General features: G+C 47.5%; 1 protein-coding gene across 1 annotated transcript; it reads right to left on the bottom strand.

Moving 5' to 3' along the window:
* Positions 1–100: 100 nt before the first annotated feature.
* On the bottom strand, positions 101–25,906 carry LOC112428805 (CRACD-like protein). Its single transcript, XM_071081900.1, has 6 exons — positions 25,522–25,906; positions 25,299–25,400; positions 13,154–13,198; positions 12,073–12,170; positions 10,596–10,773; positions 101–6,515 (listed from the first exon to the last, which is right to left on the bottom strand). Exons 1-6 carry the CDS (start codon positions 25,904–25,906, stop codon positions 6,493–6,495), a joined length of 831 nt encoding a protein of 276 aa, XP_070938001.1. The 3' UTR covers positions 101–6,492.
* Between the last annotated feature and the right edge of the window lie 193 nt (positions 25,907–26,099).

Raw genomic sequence — 26,099 nt, 5'->3', positions numbered from 1 at the left:
CTGGCACCAACAATTCTGTTTCACATACCCGTACCCCACAAATGGCCAGAGACTAGGTGCAACCTCAGTTCTCCAGCAAAGTATAAAGATGCCAAACGGGTTGAGATGGCAGGCCCTAAGCTGGCAAGACTCAGTAGATGCCCTTTCACCCACACATTCTACTCCCGGGCATAAATGGCAGAGGGATTTTTGTAGACCTCTGTAAAAACACATGTAGAAAGCCAGGCGCGGTGGCTCACGCCTGTAATCCCAGCACTCTGGGAGGCCAAGGTGGGTGGATCACGAGGTCAGGAGTTCAAGACCAGCCTGGCCAACATGGTGAAACCCCGTCTATACTAAAGATACAAAAAATTAGCCGGGTGTGGTGGCACACGCCTGTAAATCCCAGCTACTCAGGAGGCTGAGGCAGGAGAATCGCTTGAACTCGGGAGGCGGAGGTTTCAGTGAGCTGAGATCGCACCACTGCATTCCAGCCTGGGCAACAGGGTGAGACTCCTCTCAAAAAAAAAAAGAAAAAAAAAAGACATGTAGAATATTCACTGTGGCAGACATTAGTTGAGGGGTGTGGGAGACAACACGGAACTAGAGGAGTAAAATATGATAGATGTACATTATGATTAAAAGCAAAATTGATGTATATATAGCAATGTGGATATTTAAAATACATAGTGCTCACAGGCAACAAAAGTAAACATAGATAAATTGGACTACATCAAAATAAAAAACATGTGTGTATCAAAGGACACAATCAGCAGAGTGAAAGGGCAACCCATGGAATGGGAGAAAATAATTGCAAATCATATAAGGATATCTGGATATCATAATGTCCAGAATACATAAAAAAATTTCTATGGCCAGGCGCAGTGGCTCACGCCTGTAATCCCAGCACTTTGGGAGGCCAAGGCGGGTGAATCACCTGAGGTCAGGAGTTCAAGACCAGCCTGGCCAACATGGTAAAGTCCTGTCTCTACTAAAAATACAAAAAATTAGCCAGGCATGGTAGTGGGCGCCTGTGATCCCAGCTACTCAGGAGGCTGAGACAGGAGAATCACCTGAACCTGGGAGGTGGAGGTTGCAGTGAACCGAGATCGCGCTACTGCACTCCAGCCTAGGCAACAGAGCGGGACTCCATCTCAAAACAAAAACAACAACAACATCAGCAACAAAATTCCTACACTCAACAACAAAAAAAGAAGTAACCTGGTTTAAAAAAGGGAGGGCAACAGACTTGAAGAGACATTTCTCCAAAGATGATATATAAATGGTCAAGAAATATATGAAAAAATGCTCAACATCAGTAATCTGAAGGAAATGCAAATCAAAACCAAAGTGAGACATCATATCATACCCATTAGGATGGCCACTATCAAAAAACCCAGAAAATAACAACTGTTGGTGAGGATGTGGAGCACTAGACCCCTTGTGCACCGTTGGTGGGAATGGTGCAGCTGATGTGGAAAAACAGTATGATAATTCCTCAAAAAATTAAAAATAGAATCCCCATATGATCCAGTAATTCCGCTTCTGAGTATATGCTCCAAAGAATCAAAAGAAAGGTCTTGAAGAGATATTTGAACACCCATGTTCAAAGCAGTACTATTCACAAAAGCCAAAAGGTTGGAGCAACCCTTGTGTCTATCAGTGCATGAATGGATAAAACAAAGGTGGTATATACATACAATGGAATACAATTCAGCCTTAAAAAGGAAGGGAATTCTGAAATGTGTTAAACAGGGATGAATCTTGAGAACATTATGCTGAGTGGGTGGGTAACAAAACGACAAATACCATATGACCTTCAATTATATGATGAATCAAGAATAGTTAAACTCATAAGAACAGAAAGTAAAATGGTGGCTGCCAGGGGTTCAGGGGCAGGGAGGAATGGGGAGTTGTATAATGAGCACATAGTTTCAGTTTTGCAAACTGCAAAAGTTCTAGAGGTGGGAGATGGTGATGGCTTTACAACAATGTGAATGGACTTCATGCCACTGACCATACACATAAGAATGGTTAAAATGATAAATTTTGTGTTATGCATATTTTACCACAATTAGAAAAAATATAAAAAGAAAACAATGTGCAAAGTCAGGGGTTAATGAACTTTTTCTGTAAAGGGCCAGATGGTAAATATTTTCTACTTTGCAGGCCAAATGGTCTCTGTGGCAACCACTCAACTTTGCTCTAGCAGCCTAAGAACAGCCATGGGCAACATGTAAGTGATTACACATGGCTGTGTTTCAATAACACTTTATTTAAAAAAACTGGCCGCAAGTTCATGGGTTTGCCAACATCTGTGCTAAGTGAAAAGGTTTACAAAAAAGAAAGAAGTCTAGCCAAGTGTGGTGGCTCACGCCTGTAATCCCAGTACTTTGGGAGGCTGAGGCGGACAGATCACTTGAGGCCAGGAGTTCAAGACCAGCCTGGCCACCATGGGGAAACCCCATCTATACTAAAAATACAAAAATTAGCCAGACATGGTAGTGGGTGCCTGTAATCCCAGCTACTCTGGAGGCTGAGGCAGGAGAATCACTTGAACCTGGGAGGCGGAGGTGGCACTGAACTGACATCACGCCACCGCACTCCATCCTGGGCAACAGAGCAAGAATCTGAAGAAAAGAGGAGGGAAAAGGAGGGGAGGGGAGGGAAAAGAAGTCTAAACTATAACACTATATTAGGTAAATATAAACATATATATACAGACAAAAAAAAATTTTTTTAAGATGCATATTAAAAGATATATGTCACTGGCTGGGCACGGTGGCTCATGCCTGTAATCCCAGCACATTGGGAGGCTTAGGCAGGAGGATCAATCGAGGCCAGGAGTTCAAGACCAGCCGGGGCAATATAGTGAAACCTTGTCTCTACTAAAAATAGAAAAATGATCCTGCTGTGGTGGTGCACACCTCTAGTCCTAGCTACTCAGGAGACTGAGGTGGGAGAATCACCTGAGCCTGGGATATGGAGAGTTCAGTGAAGCAAGATTGTGCCACTGCACTCCAGCCTGGGCCACAGAGCAAGACCCTGTCTCAAAAAAAAGTGTGTATATATATATATAAATAAACACAGAGAGAGTGCCTTGAGGGAGGAGAATGGAAACTTTGAAATGAAGGTAGAAATGCCCTAAAATGGTAAAATGGGACAGGGATAATGGAAGGAATGATGACATCAGCATGCCATGAATGTGAGTATGAGAAACTCAGTGCTTTGCATCTGAGGTTCAGGACTGGAGGGGGAGGGGGAGAAGGGAGGAGTCAGGCATTGAAAAACACCGAGAATTTCTGCAACATAAAAGCAAAGAAGGCACCAAGAGCCAATCGGCAACTTACCTTATCGGGAAGCAATATGGTCTGCTCTAGGAAAGAAGAAGAGCCGGCCCTCACCCCATAACTGCAGACTTGGAAGTGAAGGTTTGAGGGAAGAACAACATGAAGAACAATAGAGAATGAGCTACATGCACTGTGATGGCTACGAATGGTGAGAAGGTGAGAGCGAGTCAAAGCATAGGTCCCAGTGAGCAGGGACTTAGGAGCCAGGAGAGTGGTGTCCCCCATCCTTGTGTAAACGAGGACCAGGAAACCTGCCTGCCGGCCTGCAGTCATGGCACAAGCGCGCTGCCTATCCCAAGCCACTAGCAAAAGGGTCACTGTGCACAGGACAGAGGCCTGAAGCCAGAGCACAGTCACAGTGAGGAAACCCTGAACTAAGACACTGGTTCTAGAGCAAGGATATTTCACAAGACCTGAGCAGAGGCAACCCTAAAAAAATGGACGGGGCACACATGCGACGCACAGGAACACAACCCCCTCGAAAGAGAAGGGCACAGACAAAGCCATAAGGAAGTCAGTCAAAACTACGGTCTCAGGTGGCAGGCATCCATCTGACACTGCGGAGTAAACTCGAATACTGTATTTCATCATGTCAATGAGGTCATTATGTGCCGAAAACAGTTTGACAATTAAACTGTGACATAAGATCTTAAGACATCAATTGAAAGATGAATTCCAATTTTAAAGACATTAAAATGGAAAAATTATGAGTCTTAGAATCAACAAAATACAGGTATAGATATGTTCCATGACTCAAGACATAAACAGATATTGAATCTGATACCAGGAAAGAAACTTCACAAAACCAGCACACAAAAGATTTCATACCCAGTGAAGTAGGAATAATAGGATAATCTGAAAAAAAATTTTAAATAAGCATTCTTAAAATGTTCAAAGGCAGGAGGTTTTGAAATAAGAATCAACAGATATAAAAAAGAACGAAGGGGCTGGGCATGGTGTCTCAGGCCTGTAATCCCAACACTTTGGAAGGCTGAGGCTGGTGGATTGCCTGAGGTCAGGAGTTCAAGATCAGCCTAGGCAACATGGCAAGACCCCGTCTCTACAAAAAAATACAAAAATTAGCTGGGTGTGGGTGGCACACACTTGTAGTCCCAGCTACTTGGGAGGCTGAGGTGGGAGGATCGCTTGAGCCTGGGAGGTGGAGGTTGCAGTGAGCCAAGATCATACTACTGTACTCCAGCCTGGGCAACAGAGTGAGGCCCTGTCTCAAAATAAGAGAGAGAAAAAAGAACTGAGTAAAATCTTAGACATAAAAAATATAATTATTCAAATTATAAACTGTTTTAAATATAAATAAAAGTGCTGGGATTGCAGATGTGAGCCACCACACTGGGCTTCACTTAGATTTCTATACCCAGCAATATTCAAGAGAAACATTCAAGAGAGCAGGCTGGGAGCAGTGGCTCACACCTGTAATCTCAGTGCTTTGGGAGGCAGAGGAAGGAGTACTGCTTGACTCCAGGAGTTTGAGACCAGCTTGAGAAAAAAAGTGAGACCCTGTCTCTTCAGAAAATTAAAAAAAAAAAAAAAATTAGCCAGGTTTGGTGGCATATGCCTGTAGTCTGAGCTACTTGGGAGGCTGGGGTCGGAGGATTGCTACGGCCTAGGAGGTCTGCACTCCAGCCTGGGTGAAGAGCAAGACCCTGTCTCAAAAACAAACAAAACTCCTCTCAACAAGTTATGTGTAGAAGGAAAGTACTGCAACACAATAAAGGCCATATATCACAAGCCTACAGCTAGCATCATACTCAGTGGTAAAAAGGTAAAAGCTTTTCCTCTAAGATCAGGAAAAAGACAAGGAATGCTCACTCTCACTATTTCTTTTCACCATAGTACTAGAAGTCCTAGCCACAGCAGTTAGGCAAGAAAAAGAAATACAAGGCATCTAAATCAGAAAGAAAGAAGTAAAATGTTCTGTTTGCAGATGTCATGATGGTATATAGAGAAAACCCTATAGACTCCACCAAAAATTATTAGAACTAATTTAAAAATTCAGTGACATTTCAAGATATAAAATCAATATACAAAAATAGTTTACATTTCTTTATAGTAACAATGAACAATCCGAAAAAAAAAAAAATTAAGAAAACAATTCCCTAGCCTGGGCAACATGGCGAAACCCCGTCTCTACAAAAAAATTAGAAAAATTAGCTGGGCATGGTGGTGCACACCTGTAGTCCCAGCTACTCAGGAAGCTGAGGTGAGAGGATCCCTTGAGCCTGGGAGGCAGAAGTTGCAGTGAGCCAACTCCACTCCAGCACCACTGCACTCCAGCCTGGGCGACACATTGAGACCCTGTCCCAAAAGAAAAAAAAAAAATCCATTTACAATTAAATCAAAAAGAATAAAATACTTAGAAAAAAATGTAACCAAGCAGGTGAGAGATCTTTATATTTAAAACTACAAAGCATTGATGAAAAAAATTGAAGACACAAATGAATGAAAAGATATCCCACGTTTATGAATCAAAAGAATCAACACTGTCAAAATGTTCACACTACCAAAGTGATCTACAGATTCAATGCAATGTTTATCAAAATTCCAAGAGACTTTTTTTACAGAATAGAAAAACAATTCTAAAAATTAGCATAGAACCACAAAAGATCTCGACTAGCCAAAGCAATATTGAAAAAGCTGGAAGCATCACACATTCTGATTTCAAATTATATCATAATCATAATGAAAACAGCATGGTGGCTGGGTGTGGTGGCTCATGCCTATAATCCCAACATTTTGGGAGGCTGAGGCAGAAGGATCACTTGAGCTCAGGAGTTTGAGACCAGCCTGGGCAACACAGCAAGATCCTATCTCTACAAAAAAATTTTTAAAAATTACCCAGGCATGGTGGTACACACCTGTAGTCCCAGCTACTTAGAAGGCTGAGGAAGGAGGATCGCTTGAGCTGAGGAGTTCAAGGCTGCAATGAGCTATGATGGCACCACTATACTCCAGCCTGTGTGACAGAGTGAGACTCCATCTCTTAAAACAAAAAACAGTATGGTACTAGCAATGGAAGGCACACAGACCAAGGGAACAGAATAGAGAGCCCAGAAATAAACCCAGACATACGTAGTCAACGAATCATCACCAAATGCTCCAAGAATACACAATTGGGGAGGAGTAGTCTCTTCAACAGATGGTGTTAGAAAACTAGAAATTCACATGCTGGAAAAAAAATTAAGAAAAGAAATTGGACTCTTATCTTACATCATACACAAAAATCAACTCAAAATGGATTAAAGACTTAAACATGACCAGAAACCATAAAACTCCCAGAGAAAACAGGGGAAAAGCTCCATGACATCGGTCTTGGCAATGCTTTTTTTCTATGACACCAAATGCATAGGCAACAAAGACAGAAATAACAAGTGGGACTACATAAAACTAAAGCGTTTCTGCAGAGCAAAGGAAATAGTCAATAAAATTAAAAGGTAAAGTATAGAATGGAAGAAGATATGTGCAAACCATTTATCCAATAATGTGCTGATATCCAAAATAAATAAGGAACTCATACAACTCAATAGCAAAAAAAAAAAAAAAAAAACACCCATGTACAAAGGCTTTAAATAGTCATTTATCAAAAGAAGACATACAGGACCAGGTGCCATGGTGCACGCCTGTAGTCCCAGCTACTCGGGAAGCTGAAGCAGGAGGATCCCTTGAGCTCAGGAGGTCAAGGCAGCAATGAGCTATGATTGCACCACTGCACTCAGCCTAGGCGACATAGTTGAGACCTCATCTCTTAAAGGAAAAAGGCCGGGCACGGTGGCTCACGCCTGTAATCCCAGCACTTTGGGGGGCCGAGACGGGCGGATCACGAGGTCAAGAGATCGAGACCATCCTGGCCAACATGGTGAAACCCCGTCTCTAGTAAAAATACAACCGGGTGTGGTGGTGCGTGCCTGTAATCCCAGCTACTCGGGAGGCTGAGGCAGGAGAATCGCTTGAACCCAGGAGGCAGAGGTTGTAGTAAGCCAAGATTGTGCCTGCACTCCAACCTGGTAATGGAGCAAGACTCTGTCTTAAAAAAAAAAAAAGATATACGAGTGACCAACAGGTATATGAAAAGGTGTTCAACATTACAAATTATCAGAGAAATAGAAATCCAAACCACACTGAGACATCTATCACCTCTTAGCACAGCCATTACCAAAAAGAAGGTGTTGACAAACGTATGAAGAAAAGAGGACTTTTGTAAAATTTTGGTAGTGGTGTAAATTGGTATAGCCAGTATAGAAAAAAGTATGGCGGTTCCTCAAAAATGTAAAAATATAACAATCATATGATCCAGTAGTCCTTCTGGTCATATATCAAAAGGAAATTACTTTCTCAAAGAGAGAGCTGCACTCCCGTGTTCATTGCAGCATTATTCACATTAGCCAAGATAAGGAAATGACCTGAGTGTCCATGGCCAGTGGAATAAAGAGAATGTGGTGCACGCATGCATGCACGCAGAAAATGGAATATTATCCAGCCATAAAAAGTAATGAAATCCTGTCATTTGCAACAACATGGAAGAACCTGGAAGCCATCATGCTAAGTGAAATAAGGCAGGCTCAGAAACACAAATACTGTATGATCTCACTTATCTTAGGGGGTGGGAGAAATGCGGACATGTCAATCAAAGGGTACGAACTTTCAGCTATAAGATGAATAAGTTCTGGGGAACTAATGTACAACACGGTGAGCACAATTAATGATAATGTATTGGATACTTGAAATTTGCTCAGGGAGTAGATCTTAAGTATTCTTACCATGTGCGAAAGGGGAACTAGGCCGGGTGCAGTAGCTCACACCTGTAATCCCAGCACTTTGGGAGGCCGAGGCGGGCGGATCATGAGGTCAGGAGTTCAAGACCTGCCTGGCCAACATAATGAAACCCCGTCTCTACTAAAACTACAAAAAATTAGCCGGGCGTGATGGTGGGCACCTGTAATCCCAGCTACTCGGGAGGCTGAGGCAGGAGAATTCCTTGAACCCACATGGCGGAAGTTGCAGTGAGCCGAGATCGCGCCATTTAACTCCAGCCTGGGCAAGAGTGCAAGACTCCATCTAAAAAAAAAAAGGCGGGGGAACTATGCAAGGTGATGGATATGTTAATTAGCTTAATAGTGGTAATCATTTCAGAATGTACACACATATCAAAACAACATGTTGTCAGAAGCTAAATGACTCAAGAAAAAAACAAAAACCCATCATGTTGTACACTTTAAATATATACAAGTTTTAATTGTATATAAATAAAGCTGGAACAAATAGAAAAACAACAACAAACCTAATCTATTAAATTCCTTTAAATATTTATTTTAAATAAAATATTTAAAGGAATTTAGCTAAGTTGTAAGTGGTACTAATTTTTTATTTATTTATGTATTTTTTTGAGACAGAGTTTCTCTGTTGTTGCCCAGGAGGGAGTGCAATGGCATGATCTTGGCTCACTGCAACCTCCACCTCCCAGGTTCAAGCGATTCTTCTACCTCAGCCTCCCGAGTAGCTAGGATTACGGGCATGCGCTGCCACCACGCCCGGCTAATTTCGTATTTTTAGCAGAGACGGGTTTCTCCATGTTGGTCAGGCTGGTCTCGAACTCCTGACCTCAGGTGATCCGCCCACCTCAGCCTCCCAAAGTGCTAGGATTACAGGCATGAGCCACTGCACCCAGCCAGTGGTACTGATTATTTAAGAGTTCAGTCTGCTTATTTGAATTGATAAGACACTAATAGAACAGAATGATTTGCAAGGAACAAGTAGGATATTTTGTATTTATCTTTTTTTTTCTTTTTTCTGAGACGGAGTCTCACTCTGTTGCCCAGGCTGGAGTGTGATGGTGTGATCTCAGCTCAGTCTCCACCTCCCAGGTTCAAGCGATTCTCCTGCCTCAGCCTCCCGAGTAGCTGGGACTACAGGCATGTACCACCATGTCCAGCTAATTTTTGTATTTTATTTTATTATTTTTTTGTTGAGACAGAGTCTTGCTCTGTCACCCAGGCTGGAGTGCAGTGGCGCAATCTCGGCTCACTGCAGGCTCTGCCTCCCAGTTCACGCCATTCACCTGCCTCAGCCTCCCAAGTAGGTGCCCGCCACCATGACTGGCTAATTTTTTGTATTTTTAGTAGAGACGGGGTTTCACCACATTAGCCAAGATGGTCTCAATCTCCTGATCTCGTGATCCACCCATCTTGGCCTCCCAAAGTGCTGGAATTACAGGCTAATTTTTGTATTTTTAGTAGAGATGGGGTTTCTCCATGTTGGCCAGGCTGGTCTCGAACTACTGACCTCAGGTGATCTGCCCACCTCGGCCTCCCAAAGTGCTGGTTTTACAGACATGAGCTACTGCGCCCCGCCTGGATTTTGTATTTGTCATTTTAATTCATTAAACATTAATTCCTAACACCCAGTACCTACAAATAGTCTTCTATGAACAAAAACTGCTTTCATGGACGTTTTTAAAAATCTCACATTGACCCTGTAATTTTTATGTTTTCAGTAACTTAAACTTTTTCTATAATTTTTAGATTTCCCAAAAGATAATAATAATAATCTGGGAGAAAAACATCCAAAAACCAGAATTACATCTTTCTGAATAACAAATCACATAATGTAAAAAATCAATGTCCCCTTGAGAGGTAAAGCCCGCTGGACTTCCTGGGTCAAGTGGGAACTTTGAGAACTTTTCTGTCTAGCTAAAGGATCATAAACACACCAATCAGCACTCTATAAAAACGTACCAATCAGTGCTCTGTGTCTAGCTAAAGGATTGTAAATGCACCAATCAGCACTCTGTGTCTAGCTTAAAGTATGTAAATGTACCAATCAGCACTCTGTAAAATGGACCAATCAGCACTCTGTAAAATGGACAAAGCAGCAGGATGTGGGCGGGGCCAAATAAGGGAATAAAAGCTGGCCACCCCAGCCAGCAGGGGCAACCCTCTCAGGTCCCCTTCCATGGTGTGGAAGGTTCCTTCTTTCGCTCTTCACAATAAATCTTGCCGTTGCTCACTCTTTGGGTCCACGCCACCTTTAAGAGCTGTAACACTCGCCACAGGCTTCTTTCTTGAAGTCAGCGAGACCACGAACCCATCAGAAGGAAGAAACTCCGGACACATCTGAACATCTGAAGGAACAAACTCTGGACACACCATCTTTAAGAACTGTAACACTCACCGCGAAGGTCCGTGGCTTCATTCTTGAAGTCAGGGAGACGGAGAACCCACCGGAAGGAATAAATTCCAGACACACCCATACCTCCCCAGGTGTCGACGTAGACTTTTTTCCACCACATATACAGGAAAAGCAGAGCAGACAGGGAGAACTGGAAGTGGTGTTGGCCCAGGCAGATCCTCTGCGAAGAAAAGTCATCATTATCCGCAGGTATATTCTTTCCAGATGAAAATAAACAGGCCACCTTCCACAAGCTTTTGCTCTGAGGTAAGAATCACAGTTATTAGATGAGGCTGGAACTCCTGGACTTTTAATATTTTCCCAAATCCACTTATAATAGACTTTTTTCTTTTCACCAAGATTAAATTTTGTGGAAGAACCAAATGTTGTTCCTCGATGGAAAAACAAAAGGACATAAAGATGTATCACCATTCCATGTTGTGAGAGTCTTAACCCATCAGATAAGTCCCTGAACATAATTAGTTAAAAGGGATACATCAAACATTACTGTGTTCAAAACACTGGCCTAGGACATAGCAGTTTTGTTTCCTGGGATTATAATACATTTGCTTTGTATCGGAAAATAACCTTGGAGCGTCTTCCATAGGTTACATTTTATCACAACAAATAGAACCGTGCCCCACTCTGGCATAGAGAGCCAGGTACTCTGTCCTCCTGTCTATTTTTCCATTCCACTCCCCTACACAATCCTCCATTTTATCCTTTGTTAATCTATTCCTAAATTTTCTTCTCCTTTTCTCCTATATCCCCAAGCTTCCCTGTGTACATCTGTTGGGGAAACCTCTAAGACAGTTTCTGAGGCCCACCCCCCAGGAGAACCTGGGCGGCCCAGACCTCCTGTTTCCGGACATGAGTCATCCAACTGGTGCTCACACCTCCCTGTGGGACTCCAGCTTCCCGGGCCAGCGCCTCATCCAGCTTTCTAGCAGAAGGTGTGTTTCACTGATGTGTTCTTACGTTCCGTCCTCAGCCAGCCTTTAAAGACTTTCTAGCCACACTGAGGAGCCTCACTCTGGCTCCATGCACAGAAGTGTCCCCCAGTGAGGGACAGGCAAATCGATAGTGCTTTCTTTCTGGGACCCTCATCTCCTCAAGCTTCATAAGGATGCAATTGGGCTCAGTTTCTTACAATTCCAAGATGCTGAGAGAATCCCTAAGGTGTCTGCCCCACTCTGTCTTTGCTAGGGTGGCCCCTTTCAGCCTTCACAGACCACAGCAACTCCCCTCTCTAGGTGAACTCCACCTCGACACACAATCAGCTTACACATTGCTTCTTCCCAGGCACCATCCCTATCTCTCCACCCACTAACCCACTGACCTTCCTTCCAACAGCCTGAGCCGGCTGCTCCTCCTGTGGGGTCCTGTGGCACCCAGTTCTCACCTGGCACACAGACCACCTGAACACCCAACTCTATTGCCTGTCCACCTGTCCATATTCCCTCTACCAGATGATTTCACTCTCGCTGTCCCCAGCTCCAGGGCCAGGAGACAGCACACAGCAGACACTCAGTATCTGTTGAATGAAGGGGTCATGACTTACACCACTCTGGGGTCCAGGGCATACAGCAAGAGGGCATTCATGCCCACGTTGATGACATTCGCTGCAATCCCGGTAATAACTTGAGGCATGATGATGCCCTAAAACCCCAAAACAAATAGGAAAACATTCACATTTTCGAAAGCTAATTAGCTAGCCTGTCAAGTGAACACTCACAGTTAAACAGGGAACAATTTAAATGATGGCAAAGTTACGCAGGACTGGAATGGTCAGGAACTGAGATGACCAGATTAGTCTCCTCCGTTGGTGCAGCGTCTAGCCATCCCAACCAGAAGCTTGAAGATGCTTCTGAATGACCTGGTAGGTCATAGTTTCCAGAACAGCAGCAGAGAGAGAAAAGCTCCTGAAGGGCAAATGGGCCCTGGTGTGAAGTGGAGGAGAGGCAGCTTGGAAGATTATCTGGGCCAAGTTGCTTAAGTTCTTGCGTACAGGACACCCAGCAGCCTGCTTCATAGCAGGTGTGCGGAACAGGCTTACCCTGTTGTTGCAGGTGCCAGTCACTCATTTGTTTTGTTTATGCTGTCTATTCAAACATTTTCTTTCAGTAAAACCTCTTTTCGTACCTGCATTGAAACAGAGAGCAGACTGTTACCCAAGCTGGGCAAGGCAAGAGGGCTGCGGCCTCAGATGGACAAGAAGGGACCCAGGGAGGCAGAGCCCTGCTTCTCTCCACCGTCCACCCAAACCTTGCCCGCAGACTCCTCCTTCGCTGCTCCCTCGTGGCTGTAGGAACCCCGGGCCCTCCTCTCTAAAGCAGAAGCACAAGAGCCAGGCCCCAGGCCAGATGCAAAGTTGGCACCAGCCCCAAGAGAGGGGAGGGGTCGGGCAGGGGCTGCAGAGAGAAGGGGGTGGTGGTGATTTAAAGGGGAATGGGACGGATTGATACAGCCGTCTCTCTCAGGCTAGACAATATTCACCTACAAGGCCTCAATCTCTCAGGCAAAGAACTCTAGGGTAGAATTAAAGGGGGAAAAATGTGAATTACTTTTATAGAACATTCCCTACGAATATTCACTAGACATTTCCAGGATTATGGAGTAAAAATTATAAAAAGAATCTATACCTGACTTTGTAAATATCTTGTCTGCAGCTGGAACAAGAATGCTGCCTGTAAGTTTAAACAGAACAACATACACTTCTCATTAATATAAATTCCAATGGTTTAGTTTAGTTCCGGTTTTTAATCTTAAATAAGACACTTCTGGCCGGGCGCGGTGGCTCAAGCCTGTAATCCCAGCACTTTGGGAGGCCGAGACGGGCGGATCACGAGGTCGGGAGATCGAGACCATCCTGGCTAACACGGTGAAACCCCGTCTCTACTAAAAAAATACAAAAAACTAGCCGGGCGAGGTGGCGGGCGCCTGTAGTCCCAGCTACTCGGGAGGCTGAGGCAGAAGAATGGCGTGAACCCGGGAGGCGGAGCTTGCAGTGAGCTGAGATCCGGCCACTGCGCTCCAGCCTGGGCGACAGAGCGAGACTCCGTCTCAAAAAAAAAAAAAAAAAAAAAAAAAAAAAAAAAAAAATAAGACACTTCCCCTTGATGTGTGATCTCAGAGAACCTCACTCACATGAGACAATGCTAGGGCACTAACTATTTGGAATTTTCCAGAGTGGATAAAAGATGTACTCCCTGAAGAACTGACACAGGCAAATTCTAACTAGCTGAAGCAGACGCCACTGTCTTGACATTTTGAAGGGCTCCGAGGGTGCTCGAATGCAGCACCCCCCAAATCCTAGATGATCCCAGAAACATTCTGGTTGATTTGCAATCAGAAGTAACCGTAGAACAAGGAATCAGGAAGGAAATGTCTTCCCCTCATCAATCTTTGTCTTTGTCTTTTTTTTTTTTTTTTTGAGACGGAGTCTTGCTCAGTCACCCAGGCTGGAGTGCAGTGGCGCAATCCCGGCTCACTGCAAGCCCTGCCTCCTGGGTTCACGCCATTCTCCTGCCTCAGCCTCCCGAGTAGCTGGGACTACAGGCACCTGCCACCACCCGGCTAATTTTTTTGTATTTTTAGTACAGACAGGGTTTCACCATGTTAGCCAGGATGGTCTCCATCTCCTGACCTCGTGATCCACCTGCCCCGGCCTCCCAAAGTGCTGGGATTACAGGCGTGAGCCCCCGCACCCGGCCCAATCTTTGACTTTAATTTAAGCTACTGGACATCAGAGTGGGACATGTCCTGAGAGTCAGCAAGGAAGGGACAATAGGGCCAAGAAATACATGTTGGGCTTTTGGCATGAACTGCACCAAGATGGAGAAACAAACGAGGGTGGGGGGAAGGGGCATGTGCAGGGCGACACCTGTGACCTGCTTCATGTCATGAGACACAGCAGCCTTGAAACTTACAAGAAGGGCAGGAATGAAAATCAGCACATAAATTTGGGCTATCCTGAAACAAACAAAATCGTCTTCAGTTAATATTAAAACAGTTGCTGGTCATACTGTCTTCAAACTGAACCCGCAAGAGTATTTTCTAAAAATTAAAATTAAAAATTATTTTTTAGAGACAAGGTCTCACTCTCATGCCCAGACTGAAGTACAATGGTGCCATCATAGCTCGCTGTAACCTCAAACTTCTGGGCTCAAGCGATCCTCCTGCCTTGGCCTCCCAAAGTGCTGGGATTACAGATGTGAGCCACCGGACCCAGCTTAAAAATGGGAGAAACTTAATAACTTTAAGTGTTTTTCTTCAACCTACACCAACATGACACTAAGTCTACTAAACGTCTGCTATCTAAGGGGAAGCCTGACCACTTTCCATTTTTCAGCTCATTCTTAGCATAAAAGGTGGAGTGAACACAGCAAAAGGAACTAAAACTTGGGCAAAATTCAGAAACCATTTGAAAGTGTCAGGGCCACCTAACACTGAGCGAGACAGTCTTCTAGAAAGGACCACGTGCCCCAAGGACAATACCAGAGAATACGCTGGAATGACAGGTTAAAGAAAAAACCCAACTCTAAAGTCATACATGAAGGCGATTACACTGCTATTCTACTTCAGGGGAAAAGTATTCTATGCATTTGCCACACAGCAAAATGGAGGGACTTGGTGAACGGGAGACAGGCCAGGCACATAACACCCTGGTCCTGTATCTTGTCACCCAGGGTCAGGTGGTCCCTGCAGCCCCAAGACCCTATGGTCCACAGTCACAGCTTCCTTTTTTTTTTTGAGATGGAGTTTTGCTCTTGTCGCCCAGGCTGGAGTGCAATGGTGCGATTTTGGCTCACTGCAACCTCCGCCTCCCGGGTTCAAGCAATTCTCCTGCCTCAGCCTCCCGAGTAGCTGGGATTACAGGCGCCTACCACCACGCCCAGCTAATTTTTTTGTATTTTTAGTAGAGACGGGGTTTCACCATGTCAGCCAGGCTGGTCTTGAACTCCTGACCTCAGATGATCCACCCGCCTCAGCCTCCCAAAGTGCTGGGATTACAGGCGTGAGCCACCGCGCCTGGCTAGCTTTCAATTTTTAAAGGGTTCAAGACCATGTAATTGGCCGAAAATGTCCACATAGGTACAATGACCAGATAGCCACTTACTTTTAACCTAGGATTGAGAAACAGGGGACCTCACCTGGAGACTTCGGGGTCTTGTTTTAAGAGCAGGAGGATGCGCTCGGTATTGATGAAGTCGGCCCAGCAGGGAAAGCAGCACAGCATGAGGATGAGGATTCCTATCTGCATATGATCCCCATGCGCTTGAGGTTTCTGCCTCCAAAGGACTTGAGGAAACAAACGCTGCTAACAGCATATGTTGGGGCAGGCCGAGGCTGGGGGCCCGCACCACAAGCAGCCCCTCCCAGGGGTGCCCGCCCGCCGCCCAGGCAGCCCCGTTTCCCACCATCTGCTCCCGCCCTCCCCACCAACAGCTGACAGCATTGGGGGAGCTTCTGAGCCAGGGACAACCAGTGAGCCAGCTGGCCCCTGTGGCATTTGACATGTGTCCTAGGACAATGTGTCCCTGCTCCCAGGAGCTGGGACTGTTAACATGGAGGGTATAGGCAGCAGAAACTGAAGCTTAGAAGAGAGTTTTCAACATTGGGGGAGACAGATGCTGCAGGAGAGCGTGTGCCATGGTAGAAGGTGAAGTTGTGGGGGACTCTGAGGGCCAGGGATACTGGGGGAGGGTGCAGAGGAAGAAAAGCACACACTGTAGGCTGAGAAGGGCAGTTAGGGAGGCGGCAAGAACTTCGGGGGGTGGGAGGTCATGGAGGCCAAGACAGTGCTCTAGAAAGCAGGAATGTCCAAATGGAATAAGGACGGCCAAGCGGTCACCTGAGGATTTTGTCACAGGAGGCCGGGAAGAAGCCAGGCCCAGTGAGCTGGGCAGGAACGAACAAGGCATCAATGGGGGCTTAGTCAGGAGTGCAGGCCAGGCCTGAGTGCAAAGAACACCTTCAAGAAGCTTGGCCTGAAGGAGGCCAGCAGGGAAGGAGGGATGGTGGTAAGGGAGGGCGATTTTAGGGTATGGGAGACCAGAGTGGGAGGAACAAAGGACAAAATGCCCTTGAGCAGGTGGCCCCAGAAGACAGCACTAGTCAAGCTGACTGTGCTGGTTTTTGTTTTTGTTTTTTGAGATGGAGTCTCGCTCTGTTGCCCAGGCTGGAGTGCAGTGGCGGGATCTCGGCTCACTGCAACCTCCACCTCCCAGATTCAAGTGATTCTCCAACCTCAGCCTCCTGAGTAGCTGGGATTACAGGCGCCCACCACCATTGTATTTTTAGTAGAGATGGGGTTTCATCATGTTGGCCAGGCTGGTCTCGAACTTCTGACCTCAGGTCAGATCTGCTACCTTGGCATCCCAAAGGGCTGGGGTTACAGGCGTGAGCCACTGCACCCAGCCGACCCTGGTTGTATTTCCAGTCATTTGCAGCCAGGAACAGATGTTTGCTCCAGTAGTCCCAGCTACATGGGAGGCTGAGGCAGGAGGATCTCTTGAGCCTAGGAGTTCAAGTCCAACCTGCCTGGGCAACATAGGGAGACCTTGCCTCCAAAAATAGAAATAAAATGTTTCAGGCCAGGCGCGGTGGCTCAAGCCTGTAATCTCAGCACTTTGGGAGGCCGAGGCGGGCGGATCACGAGGTCAGGAGATCGAGACCATCCTGGCTAACCCGGTGAAACCCCGTCTCTACTAAAAAATACAAAAATCTAGCCGGGCGAGGTGGCGGGCGCCTGTAGTCCCAGCTACTCGGGAGGCTGAGGCAGGAGAATGGCGTAAACCCGGGAGGCAGAGCTTGCAGTGAGCTGAGATCCGGCCACTGCACTCCAGCCTGGGCAACAGAGCGAGACTCCATCTCAAAATAAAATAAAATAAAATAAAATAAAATAAAATAAAATAAAATGTTTTAAAAAGATTCTCCATGATTTACAACGGGCTACCTAGCTACCTCACAACTGTAAATTAGAAATATCGTGAGTTGAAAATGCATTGAATGCATCTAACCTACCAAACATCACAGTGTAGCCTGGCCCACTTTAAACGTGCTCAGAACGCTTACATTAGCCCACAGCTGAGTAAAATCATCTTAGATAAAGCCTATTTGTGATACAGTGTTGACTCTCTCATGGAATCTACTGGAGGGTACTGAAAGTGGAAAGCAGAATGGTTGTATGGGGCTTGAAGTGCAGCTACCGAACACGTGTCGCTGTTGTACCATCGCGAAGCTGAAAAATCGAAGTCGGGGACCATCTGTATTTGACAAATAAAACGCAACAAAACCCATAGGGTGGATGGTCCTAGAAAGTCTCTACTATGAAAGGTAACTGCCAAAAAACGGTATGTGGGGGAGGGTGGTCCTCACCTGAGACATGAAGGTGTCACGAGCTGAGGCTAGGCCGATGCCAACTGCAATCCCAGTAACCTTCGCCACCTGCAACAACAGAGCCGGTGTGGCAGATGTTCTGGAGGCGACGCCAGTTCAGGGTCACATCAGACAGCTCCCTCTTCATGGAGGAACCTCAACAAGCTTGTCTCTAAAGAACTTCGGGGGGCGGGAGGTCATGGAGGCCAAGGCTGTATTTTAAATGTATGCTGTATTTTAGATCAAATGGGTGTCTACATCTATCCTTATTGATTATTGAACAAAAATGTACCTTCTGACTAAAGGACGATAACCACCTTGTGTCAACTGGGGAAATATGAAACCTAGTTTTTCTTAAACAGTATAGCACATTATAATTTCTATATTTACAGTTAAGTTGTGGGCCGGGTGCGGTGGCTCACGCCTGTAATCCCAGCACTTTGGGAGGCCAAGGCGGGTAGATCACTTGTGGTCAGGAGTTTGAGACCAGCCTGACCAACATGGTGAAACCCCATCTCTACTAAAAATACAAAATTGGCCGGGCATGATGGCAGGCACCTGTAATCCCAGTTACTTGGGAAGCTGCGGCAGGAGAATCGCTTGAACCCAGGAGGTGAAGGCTGCAGTGAGCCAAGATCATGCCATTGCACTCTAACCTGGGTGACAGAGTGAGACCCTGTCTCAAAAACATAAAAAATAAATAAAGTTAGGTTGTGGTTAACATCTAAAGGTGATGCCCCGATCTGCCAGTAGGATGTGCAGTTAGTAATAATAACAGCAAACTTCTATTGAGCACATACTATGTGCCAGGCACTGCCCTAAGCCCCTCATGCACATGGTGCTAGGACCACTCATCTCATTTTTTGTATTGGGTAGCATGAGTTACACAAAGTGTATCAAAGTGTATGTCCCTTGCCCAAGTTACTCAGATGGTGACCTGAGTCTGGGACGTCTGGTTTCAGATCCCAAGGTTTTTTTTTTTTTTAATTATACTTTAAGTTCTAGGGTACATGTGCATAATGTGCAGGTTTGTTACATATGTATACTTGTGCCATGTTGGTGTGCTGCACCCATCAACTTGTCAGCACCCATCAACTCGTCATTTACATCAGGTATAACTCCCAATGCAATCCTTCCCCCCTCCCCCCTCCCCGTGATAGGCCCTGGTGTGTGATGTTCCCCTTCCCGAGTCCAAGTGATCTCATTGTTCAGTTCCCACCTATGAGTGAGAACATGCGGTGTTTGGTTTTCTGTTCTTGCGATAGTTTGCTGAGAATGATGGTTTCCAGCTGCATCCATGTCCCTACAAAGGATACAAACTCATCCTTTTTTATGGCTGCATAGTATTCCATGGTGTATATGTGCCACATTTTCTTCTTTCTTTTTTTTTTTTTTTTGAGACAGAGTCTTGCTCTGTCGCCCAGGCTGGAGTGCAGTGGCGCAATCTTGGCTCACTGCAAGCTCCGCCTCCCGGGTTCACAACATTCTCCTGCCTCAGCCTCCTGAGTAGCTGGGACTACAGGCGCCCACCACCGCGCCCGGCTAATTTTTTGTATTTTTAGTAGAGACAGGGTTTCACCGTGGTCTCGATCTCCTGACCTTGTGATCCGCCCGCCTCGGCCTCCCAAAGTGCTGGGATTACAGGCGTGAGCCACCGCGCTCGGCCAGTGTGCCACATTTTCTTAATCCAGTCTGTCACTGATGGACATTTGGGTTGATTCCCAGATCCCAAGCTTTAGTCCTCCAGTGAGGAACAGGACTAGTTGTGTCACCCTCTTGACCAGACTTCACCCAGTCCCTGACAATCAAGGCCACATAGTGTAGCCTGCAAGTAGGGCGCAAGAGGCTCGCAGGGTGAGGGGCTGAAAGACCCTCGCTTGCGTCCTGGGTCTCACAGTTAGTGGTGATGTGAGTTAGCTTCTTCACTGACCACGACTCTGGCCTGGTGAACACAAACTCCAGCCCCCACCATGTAACTGACAGGCCACACACACACTGCCCAGTGGGACCCCACGAGACCGGGGTCTCCATCTAACCGTGCCCCAGGAGGGCTGTGGCACAATGAGGATACACTCACACTGCGACACTGAATTCCAGCCAGGGGAGAGGGGCATGACTAAAGCTCCCAAACCCCTTAGACTGCCAGGAAAACAGAAAGGTAAAGCATGCCAATTTATGAAAAGTTTTGTGTTTTAAAAAGTCACACAGAGCTGGGCACGGTGGCTCACATCTGTAATCCTAGCACTTTGGGAAGCCGAGGTGGGCAGATCACTTGAGGCCAGGCATTCAAGAGCAGCCCAGTCAACATGGCAAAACCCATCTCTACTAAAACTGCAAAAATTAGCTGGGAGTGGTGGTACGTACCTGTAGTCCCAGCTACTCAGGAAGCTGAGGCACAAGAATTGTTTGAACCTGGGAGGCAGAGGTTGCAGTGAGCCGAGACAGTGCCCCTGCACTCCAGCCTGGGCAACAGAGCAAGACTCTGTCTCAAAAAAAAAAAAAAAAAGTCACATAGGAGGGTAAGGGGGATGGAGGGGATAGGAAGAGATGTGTTAAAGGATACAAAGTTACAGTTAAACAGAAGGAATAGGCCTGTGTTCACCACACTGCAGGATGACTGCAGTAAACAATCACAGATAGCTTCAAATAGCTGGAAGGATACTGAAGCCTGGGCAACATGACCAGACCCCATCTCTACAAAACTTTTAAAAATTAGCTGGACATTGGCCGGGTGTTGTGGCTCACACCTGTAATCCCAGCACTCTGGGAGGCTGAGGCAGGTGGATCATCTGAGGTCAGGATTTCGAGACCAGCCTGGCCAATACAGTGAAACCCTATCTCTACTAAAAATACAAAAATTAGCCGGGTGTGTTGGCACATGCCTGTAGTCCCAGCTACTCAGGAGGCTGAGGCAGGAGAATCGTTTGAATCCGGGAGATGGAGGTTGCAGGGAGTCACTGCACTCCAGCCTCGATAACAGAGCAAGACTCTGTCTTAAAAAAAAAAAAAAAATTAGCTGGACATGGTAGCACACAACTGTGGTTCTAGCTACTTAGAAGGCTGAGGTGGGACAATCACTTGAGCCCAGGAGTTTGAGGCTGCAGTGAGCTGTGATTGTGCCACTGCACTCCAGTCTGGGTGACAGAGCAAGATCCTGTCTCAAAAAAAAAAAGGAGAAAGAAATAAAAGAAAAGAAGATATTGAATACTCCCAGCACAAAGAAATGAGAAATGTGTTACTCTCCCCCAGGACTCAGTCTAACCATGTAAGCAGGACCACGGCCTTGGGCCCTGCGGCTTCCGCTGTCACAAGCTTTTATCAAACTCAGCTCTGACGTTAGACCTCTTGCTTACAACACATAACTTTATAAAAGATGGAACAAAAATTGCTACTCTGTCTCTGGCGGCAAGCTGCCCAGATTACCACGCTCCATGTCGTGGTGTCTGCCTTCTGAGGGTCAAGGGGAATGTGGCTGAGGCTCAGTACCCAGGCCTGCCCTTCCCGCAAATCAAGGCTTCCATAAAACCTCAGCACGGGCCAGGCGTGGTGGCTCAAGCCTGTAATCGAAGCACTTTGGGAGGCCGAGACGGGCGGATCACGAGGTCAGGAGATCGAGACCATCCTGGCTAACACGGTAAAACCCCGTCTCTACTAAAAAAAAAAATACAAAAAACTAGCCGGGCGAGGTGGCGGGCGCCTGTAGTCCCAGCTACTCGGGAGGCTGAGGCAGGAGAATGGCGTAAACCCGGGAGGCGGAGCTTGCAGTGAGCTGAGATCCGGCCACTGCACTCCAACCTGGGCGACATAGCAAGACTCTGTCTCAAAAAAAAAAAAAAAAAAAACAAAACCTCAGCACGATTTCCAGGCTATCCCATGCCAACTCACCCCCGGCTCCAGGCTTTTCCACCCATGTTTCTTTGACCCAATTCTAACAGCTATTTATTTATCCTTCTTTTAGGGAAGTGTTTGTGTAAACTAGTTCAAATTATTTGTGGAACAAGGTGGAATATAAATAAATGTTCTTTTATTTAAAAAAACACTTTTGTTAATCCTTTTATATTATGAACATTTGTCTAAAGGTAAAAAATTTTGTTTTCACAGTTATCTTAAAAATTAGTCTGTTCTCTTCCTAGAATATCTCACTGCAACCTCTGCCTACCGGGTTCAAGAGATTCTCCTGCCTCAGCCTCACAAGTAGCTGGGACTACAGGCACCCACCACCACGCCTGGCTAATTTTTGTATTTTTAGTAGAGACGGGGTTTCGCCATGTTGGTCAGGCTGGTCTCGACCTCCTGACTTCAGGTGATCTGCCCGCCTCAACCTCCCAAAGTGCTGGGATTACAGGCGTGAGCCACTGTGCCCAGCCTAACCACAGGAATTTCTGTAGCCCGTTCCGTATAAGGGGCTCTGCACTCCTCCGCCTTTGACCAAGGGCAGTGGTATTTCAACTAAGTTGTCGAGACAATTTTGACCAACATGGTGAAACCCTGTCTCTACTAAAAATACAAAAATTAGCCAGGCATGGTGGTGGACGCCTGTAATCCCAGCTCCTCAGGAGGCTGCATTGGGAAAATCGCTTGAATCTGGGAGGCAGAGGTTGCAGTGAGCCAAGATCTCACCACTGCAGCCTGGGCGACAGAGCGAGATTTCATCTCAAAAAAAACAAAAAAACAAAAACAAAAACAAAAAAACAGCAGAGTCAGCTTGACTAGTGCTGTCCTCTGGGGCCACCTGCTCAAGGGTATTTTGTCCTTTGTTTCTCCCAGTCTGGTCTCCCATACCCTAAAATCGCCCTCCCTCACCACCACCCCTCCTTCCCTCTTGGCCTCCTTCAAGCCAAGCTTCTTGAAGGTGTTCTTTGCACTCAGGCCTGGCCTGTACTCCTGACTCAGCTCCCATTGATGCCTTGTTCGTTCCTGCCCAGCCTACTGGGCCTGGCCTCTTCCCAGCCTCCTGTGACAAAATCCTCAGGTAAGCCCTTGGCCGTCCTTAATCCACTTAGCCATCCCTGCTTTCTAGAGCACTGCCTTGGCCTCCATGACCTACCACCCCCCAAAATTCTTGCCGCCTCCCTAGCCGCCCTTCTCAGCCTACAGTGTGTGCTTTTCTTCCTCTGCACCCTCCCCCAGTATCCCTGGCCCTCAGAGTCCCCCACAACTTCACCTTCTACCATGGCACACGCTCTCCTGCAGCATCTGTCTCCCCCAATGTTGAAAACTCTCTTCTAAGCTTCAGTTTCTGCTGCCTATACCCTCCATGCTAACAGTCCCAGCTTCTGGGAGCAGGGACACATTGTCCCAGGACACGTGTCAAATGCCACAGGGGCCAGCTGGCTCACTGGTTGTCCCTGGCTCAGAAGCTCCCCCAATGCTGTCAGCTGTTGGTGGGGAGGGCGGGAGCAGATGATGGGAAACAGGGCTGCCGGGGCGGAGGGCGGGCACCCCTGGGAGGGGCTGCTTGTGGTGCGGGCCTCCAGCCTCGGCCTGCCCCAACATATGCTGTTAGCAGCGCATTTGTTTCCTCAAGTCCTTTGGAGGCAAGAACCTCAAGCGCGTGGGGATCATATGCAGAGAGGAGTCCTCATCCTCATGCTGTGCTGCTTTCCCTGCTGGGCCGACTTCGTTAACACCGAGTGCATCCTCCTGCTCTTAAAACAAGACCCCGAAGTCTCCAGGTGAAGTCCCCAGTTTCTCAATCCTAGGTTAAGAGTAAGTGGCTATCTGGTCATTGTACCTATGTGGACATTTTCGGCCAATTACATGGTCTTGAACCCTTTCAAAAACGAAAGCTGTAACTGTGGGCCACAGGGTCGGGCCCACGCCCCAGGGATGACAGCAGAAGCGGGGAGAGGAGAAGAATGGACACCCAGGTGCTGAGTCCTCTTGAACGAGGCAGCTGACTGGCCATTAGACGTCATCCACAGGGAGGAGTGACAGACGGCTCAGAAGTGAACCGAGGGAGCGCCCTGGGCGCAGTGATGGTTGGCAAGCAGTGATCAGAAAAGTTGGACCCCAATCCTGGGCCCTGCAGGGACACAGCAGGAAATGTCCCCACCAGCCATGTATACGAATCTCCTCTGCCTTCGTGCCTCTTCCTAGAGCCCCAGTCTAAAGTTTCAAAGGAAGCAAAAATGTCCCTTAACCCAATTAGCTCACCAAATAACAGACCTGTAAATAAAATGTGACTGATTCTACCTGGCAAGGTCTTCTCTCCCATGAAGCCAAATGAGAAGCTCCGGTGGCCCTCCGTGTTCTTAGGGTGTGTTCCCACCTCACGGGGACACAGGGGACATTTTCCGAGACTGGAGAAAGCCGCCTACCATCACCAGCAGAAGTGTTTCCCACGTTCTCTGAAATCCTGGATGAAACGCGCAGGAAGAAGCAACTTTCCACATCACTAACAAAAGCCAGGGAAGAGACGTCCCAGGAAGCGTGATTTCAACCCGAGGGAGAGGCTTTTCCACAAGGGTAAAAGGGTAGGAGCTGAATGCACTGTGTAATCCAATTAATGGCAAACAACCTAAATTACCTAAAAGTCTGCTGATTGAATTTCATAATAGAAAAAAGTGCAGTTTTTTCAGTTTTACCCTTTTCTAAGTATTGACACAAGCTCCTTCCAAATCTAATCAGGTAATGGTAAGCCACAGGTCAGTGCCAGACCTGTAAACGAAGATGCATAAGACATGATACAATTCAAATTGATTTTTTTCTTTCCTTTTTTTTTTTTTTTTTTTTTTTTTGAGACGGAGTCTCCTTCTGTTACCCAGGCTGGAGTGCAGTGGCAAAATTCCGCCTCACTGCAACCTCAGGCCCCTGGGTTCAAGCGGTTTTCGTGCCTCAGCCTCCCGAATAACTGGGATTACAGGTGCCCGCCACCACACCCGGCTAATTTTTGTATTTTTAGTAGAGGGGGGTTTTGCCATATTGGCCAGGCTGGTCTCGAACTCCTGACCTCAGGTGATCCGCCCACTTCGGCCTCCCAAAGTGCTGGCTGGGATTACAGGAGTTAGCCACCGCGCCCGGCCTTGTGTGTTGGATTTTGAAACAGGATCTTGCTCTCTTGCCAAGGCTGGAGTGCAGTGGTGCGATCTCAGCCCACTGCAGCCTCCATCTCCTGGGCGCAAGCGATCCTCCTCTCTCAGTCTCCCGAGTAGCTAAGACCACAGGCGGTGCCACTACGCCGGGATAATTGTTGTATTTTTAGTAGATTTTTGTATTTTTAGTAGAGACGGGGGTCTTGCTATGCTGCCCAGGCTGGTCTCGAACTCCTGAGCTCAAGCGATCCTCCCACCTGGGCCTCCCAAAGGACCGGGATTACCGTCGTGAGCCACAGCGCCCGGGGACACCGCTCAAATCCTAAACCTTGGCCGCCCGTTAGCTGCTACAGGGGCGAAATCAGGCACCCACCGTGACGGCGAGCGTGACAGCGTCCAGCTCGACCTTGCCCAGATGTCCACAGAAGATGGAGCTGACCAGGCTGATGAGCAAGATGATCAACTGAGCAAGAAACTGCGGAGGCGCAGAAAGCAAGGCGCGTTCACAGCCGCCCTCCCTCCTGGAAGCCCGCGCCCACCCCCGCGCGGCAGCTGCTCAGGAGGCGTCGGGCTGGGCGCGGGGCAGCCGCACTCACCACGGGACCCGCCAGCGCCGCCAGCTCGGCTGCCGCCTGCTGCAGGTTCGGGGGCAGAGCGCCCCGCAGGCCCCGCAGGCGGTCGCGCCATCCGAGGGCCCGGGCCGCTATGGGGGCCGGCCCTTGGCGGCGGCTGGGAGCTCGGCGGCCGCGGGGGCCTCCGTGCGGAGGCGGGGAGCGGCTGGCGGCGGCGCGGGCGCGGGACCGCAGCGCGGGGAAGAAGGGCGGAGGACGGCTCGGCCCCACCCAGCCCGGACCCGGACCCGCTCCAGACGCCCAGTGCAATGATGCCGCCCGCAGAACCCTGCGGGAGGGGACCGGGAGGGCCCTTGGGGGCTGATGAAGGGGGCTCGGGGAAGGGGTCCCTGCGGGGGAGGACCCTCATGTGCTTTTGGATGACACGGGTTTTTATCCGGAGAGTTTGTGGGTCACGTTGGAAGAGCAAAATGCCTAGAGGGTGGGCAGACAGGACGGAGCTGGTGATTCCATCCTCCCCCGCGGAGTACGTGTCTAGCGCTTTTCATGCTTCTCCTGGCCTGGGCTTGCTGCGGGTTCAGGTGTTTCCGGGAGAGGAGGGG

Source organism: Macaca nemestrina, chromosome 17 (assembly GCF_043159975.1).
Source record: "Macaca nemestrina isolate mMacNem1 chromosome 17, mMacNem.hap1, whole genome shotgun sequence".
Lineage (NCBI taxonomy): Eukaryota > Metazoa > Chordata > Mammalia > Primates > Cercopithecidae > Macaca > Macaca nemestrina.
This window is presented reverse-complemented; position numbering and strand designations above follow the sequence as displayed.